At 36.8% G+C, this 8,926-nt stretch overlaps 1 protein-coding gene across 1 annotated transcript; it reads left to right on the top strand.

Annotated features, from left to right (window-relative positions):
* The first annotated feature begins 1,948 nt into the window (after window positions 1-1,948).
* Window positions 1,949-8,907, top strand: zgc:136493. Its single transcript, NM_001045249.2, is given in 6 exon segments — window positions 1,949-2,178; window positions 2,294-2,669; window positions 2,758-2,929; window positions 7,674-7,852; window positions 7,930-8,026; window positions 8,356-8,907. Coding segments are annotated over 5 exon segments (975 nt in total). The 5' UTR covers window positions 1,949-2,178; window positions 2,294-2,296; the 3' UTR covers window positions 8,510-8,907.
* The last annotated feature ends 19 nt before the right edge of the window (window positions 8,908-8,926 follow it).

Genomic DNA, 8,926 nt, shown 5'->3' with positions numbered 1-8,926 from the left:
CTTTTTTCTTATCAGTTAATTTTGAAAAAGAAAACATTGTATTAATCTTAGTTTTGTTAAATCATATGAGCCTGCTGCAGTTTGCAAATCAAGACCATTTTCTCCCATTTAGATCTAGAAAATAGGGTTTTAAGTAGTGTATTTATATATATGAGTGCTGTAATTCACCACTAATAATGGGCCACCCTGCTGGCAGGGAAATCAATTCATCTCTTTAAAACATGCCTGTCCCTGGGGCAGAGTCAGAGATGTAGGCTAATTGTGAAGCACTACACTTTGAAGAGAAGTGCTCAACAGAACAGAAAAGATTTTTGGTTGATTGCCAAACCAAGCAAACTCTCAAGGAAGTAGTTTTCGTCACAAAGAATGGACACAGTTCAAGTTGGCTGAGATTGATCTGCTGTAAAAGATCGAGAGTGTTTGCATTGTTTGCTTAAAGGGCTGGTTATTTGGATTATTTATCTATCACTCTCATTAAAATATAACCGGCTAAACCTTTGCACACATACTGTATGAGAAGTGAATAATAAATAATTATGGTGGACATACCTTTAACTGTAGAAGATGGACTTGGGGTTTTTAGCACAAATCAATTGGGAATCAGTGTGTTATGGCCAACAATGAAACAGTATGTAAAAGAACAAATATTACACCTTGTTCATTAAGACTGTACTCAGATTTAACACTAAGTTTTTTTAGAGTTCTGTATAGTAGAAATAAAAACATATTTGCTTTACTGGAGCTTCAGTATAGTGAATTATTTTGAAGTTGCTTTCTGATGCAGAATCTCTTCATGTGGATTTTCGAACAGATGGAGGCCACAGGAAAGCTGGAGCTGTGCTACAGCCATTAATAGCCATCTACTAAATGTTCTGCAATAAATGCAGTGTCCCTCAGCACCAACACAACCACCAATATATATTTTATGTCTTTATTTTGTTCAAATCTTTAGCAATTAAGCCTCCACCTGCTTGGCACATCAGTAATATAATTACAACTGTTATAATGCTGCATAGGCGACGCAGTAGGTAGTGTTGTCGCCTCACAGCAAGAAGGGCGCTGGTTCGAGCCTCACCTGAGTCAGTTGGCGTTTCTGTGTGGAGTTTGCATGTTCTCACTGTGTTCGCGTGGGTTTCCTCCGGGTGCTCCGGTTTCCCCCACAGTCCAAAGATATGCGAAACAGAATTGGGTAGGCTAAATTGTCCGTAGTGTATATGTGTGAATGAGTGTGTATGGATGTTTCCCAGAGATGGGTTGCAGCTGGAAGGGCATCCGCTGCTTAAAAACATGTGCTGGATAAGTTGGCGGTTCATTCCGCTGTAGCGACCCCTGATTAATAAAGGGACTAAGCTGACAAAAAAATAAATGAATGAATGTATGAATAATGCTGCATATAGAAATCTTGTCACACTAAGAATTTATGAATGGGATTCATATGAAACATGTAAAAAATCCCTTATGAAGATTAACTGTGGGTTTTATCACAGTTGTAAACATGTTTTTGTCAGATTGATTACCATATTTTACCACAAAGATAATGGTTAAACTATTAGTTAGTGTAGCAAAACCATGGTTAATTGTGATTACTTTTTAACTATAATGTTTTTATTGGTCTGTTCGTTGTAAAATTTTCATAAGAGATGACAAGTATCAATGCCATGGTTAATTTGGGGTGAACATTACTGAACTACAATAACAATTGTTTTGTTTGTGGTTATTTTTATTAAGGAAGGAAATAGTTCAAATAATAAAGCCAAATGTAAAAATAATAATGCTTACAAATGAACACATAATGTCCATCAAACAACTACATAAGCACCTAATCTTTCTTGTGAATGAAATGTGTAACAAGTTACAGTACTTTTTTATGACCATTTTACAAAAGATTCATGGGCTTCTCACTCCCCCTTCTGGTCATCTGAGTGACTAGCAATTTTGTGACGAGATACGAAAACATGAGTTAGAAACAGTTTCAAGTAGCTTGCAGTTTTTGACAGTCGCCTTTTTTGGAGGGGTGGAGGCTTGACTATTACCCACTAATGATTTATAGGAAGTCGTACCTTTGGTCTTAATCGGTGCTTCATTAACCACATCTAGTACCTAATATTTATATGTAGACACATGACAGTCATACGTTTCCAGGGAATACAGAGGCTGCGATCGACTGTCACGCGAGTGGTAAGGCTATATGACTAAAAATATTTCAAATAAGATGTTTACAAACAAATGTGCTAGCGTGCTGTTTTTACAATGGGCTTTAGCTCATGTATGCTAATGGCTAATATTCTCACAGGTTATGGAGAAGCCATGCATATTAACCAAGACACTTGGAGCTCCTGGAAGCATCTATAAGTGTTTTGAACCTTGCATCGACAAACACTTCACTATAATCCCATACGAGAGGTTTGTACAGAGGAAAGAGGACTTCGCTGCCAAAATCCAGGCAGTGTTTTCGTGGGGTCCCAATATTAATGTTGACCGAGACCTGTTACAGTCTTTGCCGAACCTCAAAGCTGTCATTAATGGAGGGGTAGGAGTGGACCACCTTGATATTCCTCTCATCAATAGCTTTGGTGTTAAAGTGTCCAACACTCCTCATGTAGTGGATAATGCTACAGCAGATATTGGCATGAGTCTGATGTTGGCATCTGCCAGGAAGATTATTGAGGGTGAGAATTGAGACCAGTTCTTCAGTTGGTCCTGTTTTCATACTTTTAAGTTCATTGTGATTTTTTTTTTTTTTTGGTTTCTCTTTAGGGCAACATTTTTCCAAATTTCGGGAGTCTGATGATTTTCCAGAGTCCACTATGGGCACTGATGTTAGCGGGGCCACTCTGGGCATCATCGGCATGGGGAGAATTGGGTACAAAATAGCCAAGAGGGCTCAAGGGTTTGACATGAAGATTCTTTATCACAATAGAAATCGAAGGTGAATATTTTGCACTTTTTTATGTCTCATTTTCTGTTCTTTTGGATAAAAATGATTAGTTATTGCTTAACAATTAGACTTTACTATTTGCTTTACTATATGCAATGTCCAGTCTGAATTATAGTTGACCTGGATCTATGGCTGTGCGATTTAGGAAAAATATCTAATTGTGATTATTTAAAAAAAAAATTTGACAGATAATGCAATTTCAATTTGATTTGCAATTTGATTTTGTAGTCAAGTTTCAGCTTAATGATGTGTATCGTAGCTTTTTACTGCTAAAATGCAGAGTGTTAGTTAAAAGAAAGATAGTGTAGCTTATTATACAAATAAAAAATAATTATTAAAATACAGAACACTCAGCAAACATGGCTAAAACAACTCTGAAATTGTACTTTGCTGTTACTAGCTATCAGATTGAGTGTCATGGCAGTACTTCCAATTGACTTTTTAGCTAGACACTACTTATATAGCTGCCTGTGGTATTTTTTAAGGTGCTGTTTTGTAGTATTTCCTTGTGCTGTGGCAACAATTCTTACAAATTAACTGTTTTTGTTCAGTGTCTGTGACTTTCAAACCAAAATGTTCCCATATTCCCACATGCATTTGCTCTCGGCGGGGGAAATTAAATAATACATATATGTTTCATATTGCAGCCTTTTGCGATTAGCCAATCTCAACGTTCCATATCTTGATTGCAATTCGATTTCGATTAATCGCACAGCCCTACCAGGAACTATAAAATTGTATGTAATCACTGTATTTATATGGAATTTATACAATTTATGTAGAATTTAAAAAAAAAAAGTTTTTCTTAATTACACTTTTTAGGCCCTGCATACACCCGGGGCAATGCGGCGCAAGGCATGACACAATTTCTGTTTGTTAGTTTCAGCTTGGCGCACGAGTCATTTTGACATTTTGCGCCACGCTTTTTAAATAGCAAATGCATTTCCGCTTATATGTGTGCCCGTAGGCGTTCAGGTCTAAAAGAGGAGCTGTGTTATGGCGCATTGCTGGCGCGTTGCTATTTTGAGGTGCTATAATAGACTGTTTAATAGCCCAGATCAAAGCTAGTCTAATGTCCAGCGCAGACCGCGTTAGTTGTGCGCCTGGTTTACACATTGCTTAATACAGACAGAATGTACAGCAATATGCAAATATTTTTACAAATGAAAAAGAATTAAAGGATTAAAATATTACAAATATGATTATTTTCTAGACTACATAAATATACAAACCATACTTTCATGCCTTCCTTATCTCGGGGAGCTTTTTCAGTTTATTCATAACAGTTTGCTTTTTTCATTCGTTCATTCTCTTTTTGGCTTAGACCCAATATTAATCCGAGGTCGCCACAGCGGAATGAACCGCTATGTTATCCAGCACGTTTTTACACATCGGAGGCCCTTCCAGCCGCAACCCATCTCTGGGAAATATCCACACACACTCATACACTACAGACAATTTAGCCTACCCAATTAAACCTGTGCCACATGTCTTTGACCATGTGGGGGAAACCTAAGCACCCGGAGGAAACCCATGTGAACACAGGAAGAACATGCAAACTCTACACAGAAATGCCAACTGACCTAGCCGAGACTCGAACCAGCGACCTTCTTGCTAAGGTGACAGCACTACCTTCTGCGCCACTGCGTTGCCCAGTTTGCTTTTGTATAATGTTATTATTAGTAGTAGTATCATTTATTATATGCATATTTATATTTGTTTTGATAAAAACATGTTTAGATTTGTCCACCTGTCAGGTTTTAGACCATATGGGGCACAGCATGTGTGTTTGGATATAACTCAGTTTTTTGATTACACTTTGTTATTATTGTTAATTTTTTTGTTTGCTGGAAATTAGAACTGAATTTAGAAATAGTTTTCAAACAAATCTTTGCGCTTAACAAACACAATTAATATAGTATAGGCTAATGGATGTCTGTGTGTACAACACGTTTCCCTAGCCACGAGAGTAAAAGTGAAAGTAATGAATGAGGAGGCTCATCTCTCATTCTTGTGCTGTAGATGGTCTGTTAAACTGTTTTCTCGCTAGTGCAGCGTTCAGTTTTTTCACTTACAAAGTCCATCATGTAAATAGCAAATGCGCCATGGCGCAACGCAATTGACTCTTAAAGGGAATGGAAGATGAGAATCTGATTGGTTTATTCTCAAAACACACCTATAACTCATTAAGAGAATAACCTCAACCCTGTTAGACCATGCGCCACAGCGCAAAGCTGATTTTTCCGTCCTTAAAATAGCAAAAGTTGATTCTGACATGCCTTTAATGATTTTGCGCCCTGCACTTTGGACTTTGCGCATGGATCGTCAAAATAGAGCGCAATGTCTTTTTGTGTTTCTAGTCCAAATATCTACATTTCAAAGCAAAACCATTTTTTATTTAACCCACTGGCAGATAATTTGACTTGTTTTTGAATTAAAAAACTTTGAAAACAAAATTGAAAAACTATTTGAAAACAAAACAATACTTTTTACTCTATTATAGGGATGGGAAGATTAACCGATATGTATCGATACGCGGTCATGCGCGTGCACGATGCGAGTGCATCGGTTGAGCAGCAGAGGATGAATGAAATTTTGGAAGCAAATCGAGATGCATCGGTTTTTGCGGGATGCATCGATTTTTCCGAGATACAGCTTATATTTTTAATATAGAATGTATTTTTTATTTATTAACAAGTGTTGTCAACCTGTTTTTGGCGCATAATTTAATCGACCTACATAAAGTAAGCCTTAGCAACGGATTTGCGGATGTGCACACACTACAACTCAGTGTATCAGGTGTGCGGATGAAGCTAGTGGAGCGCCCTCAGAAAGCGCAAGAAGCAAAACAAACATTTTATTCCCCACTGAGTTTTAAATCTAAAGTATAGCAAGCAACATTGTGGATTTAAGGATGGACGACATGACAGGACAGATGCAATTTGCAAAATGTGCCGCGCATCTGTAAAATACGCGGGCAGTACGACTAATCTGAAATCTCACTTGAAGCGGCGCCACGGTGTTGTTGTGAAAGCATTTTCCAGTGTTCCTGCTTCCCCGGCTTTCGCACTGCTTCAACCAGCTCCAAAAGTGGGGAGAAAAGCATTGAAAGTTTTTTTTCCATGCTCAACAGTTCTGCTCGCTCTACGCCAATAACGAATGTTATTGCATTGTTCATCTGCAAAGATATTCAGCCTAGTGTCACGGAGAACGAAGGTTTTAAACACCTCCTCCTGTTAATTTTTATTTAATAATAATAATAATAATATTAATAATAATAATGATAAAAATAATTGGGTGTCACGGTGGCACAGTGGGTAGTTTGACCACCTCACAGCAAGAAGATTGCTGGTTTGTTATATTTTTATTAGCCTGTTGTTTACAGTGACAGTGATGTTTCAACGTAGCATAACACTGCTAGTTCACGACCTTAAGTTTTGAATAATCAGTGGCTATATATATCTTTGTAAAACTTGTTTTCATAGTTGAAAAGTTAAATCACAATTCTTGTTGTGCAATGCTAAATTTATTTATGTTGAAAGAGTGCAAATATATATATATTTTTAATATATATTGCACTTATACATTCTGTTTATCTTGAAAATACTTAAATAATATGTGCTATATGTTCTAAAATGGCCCTCTACTGTAAACTGACACTCTGGCTCAGAGAGAAGAGCCAGTTTGTAAAAAAAGTCTTGGTTTTGCTTGGTTAATAAATAATCAAACTCATTCAATGGCACAGCATCCTCTTTCACATCATCTCATAAACTTGAACTAATTAGTTAGTGCTGAAATATCGCATCGTATCGTGATATGGGTGTGAATCGTATCGTGTTGCATCGCAATATGTCACAAATGTATCGCTAATATATCGGATCGTATTCTTTGTATCGAGATGCGTATCGGATCGGCATTATAGCTTAGATGCCCAACCCTACTCTATTAAGAATTTGTAGATATTTGTATAAGAAACGAGACAAAGAAAAGCTTTTTTTTTGTATCGTGTTTATTGAATTTCTGTACCTGAACACTGTTAGACTCCCCAGAAAATCATCAAATAGTGCTATTCAAACTATCTTGGGAAACTATTCATATTGCAGAAAAATAAAATATCACAATATCATTTTTTGCAATATTGTGCAGCTGTAATTTACACACAAAATGACACTCAAGCAGTGCTTCAGAGACGCCTTGCTTATTTTTTAACTCAACTGTGAGAAAGGATACACACAGGATTATGGGATATTTGAAAATTTTACCTTTCTGAGATAAGAAGTGAAGCAGAATTTGGATTCGGCCTCCAAAAACAGCATTTTAAAGCTTTCAGACACAACCCTTAAGAAAAACATATAGGCAAAACAAAATCCGCGTGGCTTCTGATGATACACTGAGCATTTATGATGTGAAACAAATTAAATCAAAGGTAATAATGTTGTAATTAATGTTCAGTTTCTTCCTAAGATTGACCGTTTTGCTTCACAAGGCCACAGTATATTGTCAGGAGCAACTGGTAGTTAATTTAATTTTGTTTTGTCTGTATTTGTTTTTCATTCACAAAAGTGCCTGTAATTATTGACCTGCATTTTATAAAACACCAAAGACAATGGTTTCAGCTACAAATCTTTAAAGTCACCCATATATTTGGCTTGAGGGTGAGTAAATTAACACCAAACTTAACTGGATGAACTGTATTCTTTAATTAAAATGTAAATTCAGTGTTTTCTATGTTCAGGCCTGAGAATGAAGAGAGAGCAGTTGGCGCCACATATTGTGCAAGCATGACTGAGCTACTCCAGAGGTCAGACTTTGTCATGGTGGTGGTCAATCTGTCCCCACAGACGCACAAACTGATCAGTGCCAAAGAGTTTGCCATGATGAGACCCAATAGCACCTTTATCAACATCAGCAGAGGTAATGTAATATTCTGGAACAAAGCAGTCCTATTAAAAGCAACCAGACTCATTTCAGAACTACCTTTCTTCTCATAGGTCTAGTAGTGGACCAAGATGCTTTAGTGGACGCTCTACAGAAGAAAATGATCCGAGCCGCTGCTTTAGATGTCACTTATCCTGAACCACTGCCCCGGTTTGTTTTTGCTTAGCACACCTTTTCGTTAATTGCATTTGGTTTGGTCAGCAATGTTATTAACAGAGCTGCTTGGAATACACAACTGTTTATATTCCTGCCAAACCGAAAGTCCTTCATTCTAACATTTTGCAAGCTCTATTATTTGTAATACATAATTAATAATATAAGACCTAGATGGTGAATAAATAATCAAATAATTATGGGCTTGTTTATGAAGTTTCTGTTACATATTTGCATTGAGAGCCATACAAAAATCATTCAACTGAATCATTAGTGTGTAAAATGCTGTAATATAAATGACATGTGTTCTGACCTGTTATATTCAGGGATCACCCCCTGCTGTCCTTCCCAAATGTCATCGTCATGCCTCATATAGGAACACACACGTTGGAGACGTCTCAGCTCATGGTGGAGAGGATGGTGACCAATGCTTTGGCCATTCTAAACGAAGGCCAACTTCCTGATGAAGTCAAGGCATAGAGCCAGATCACACAGCCATCTGGCCCTCCTGTTTTAAACCAGCAAAACAACAAAACTACTCCAACAGAAACGGCAGTCATTGCATTTTAAAGACAGATAGTGTAATCAGCAGTAAGCGTGATTATGTTTTGTGATTTTAAGTGTTATATACACAACATTAAAGATTGTGTTTGAATAAAGAGCTTATTAAAAGTTCATGTATTTGTGTCCAAAAAATATCTCCCATAATTGTAATCATAAAAAAATATCAAAACACTCGCTAGGGTTGGTTTTCAATAAATTTTGGTCAATTATGGTCTAATTAACCCAAGGGATGGTTTTGTCAATATTTTACCCACAGAATATATTTTTAGAATTTGTAAGAATTATTCAAAAATAAATTTCACAATACTGAAAAATGTGTCTTTTCATAGTTTT

The sequence above is a fragment of the Danio rerio genome, chromosome 16 (assembly GCF_052040795.2).
Source record: "Danio rerio strain M-AB ecotype USA chromosome 16, GRCz13ab, whole genome shotgun sequence".
Classification (NCBI taxonomy): domain Eukaryota; kingdom Metazoa; phylum Chordata; class Actinopteri; order Cypriniformes; family Danionidae; genus Danio; species Danio rerio.
This window is presented reverse-complemented; position numbering and strand designations above follow the sequence as displayed.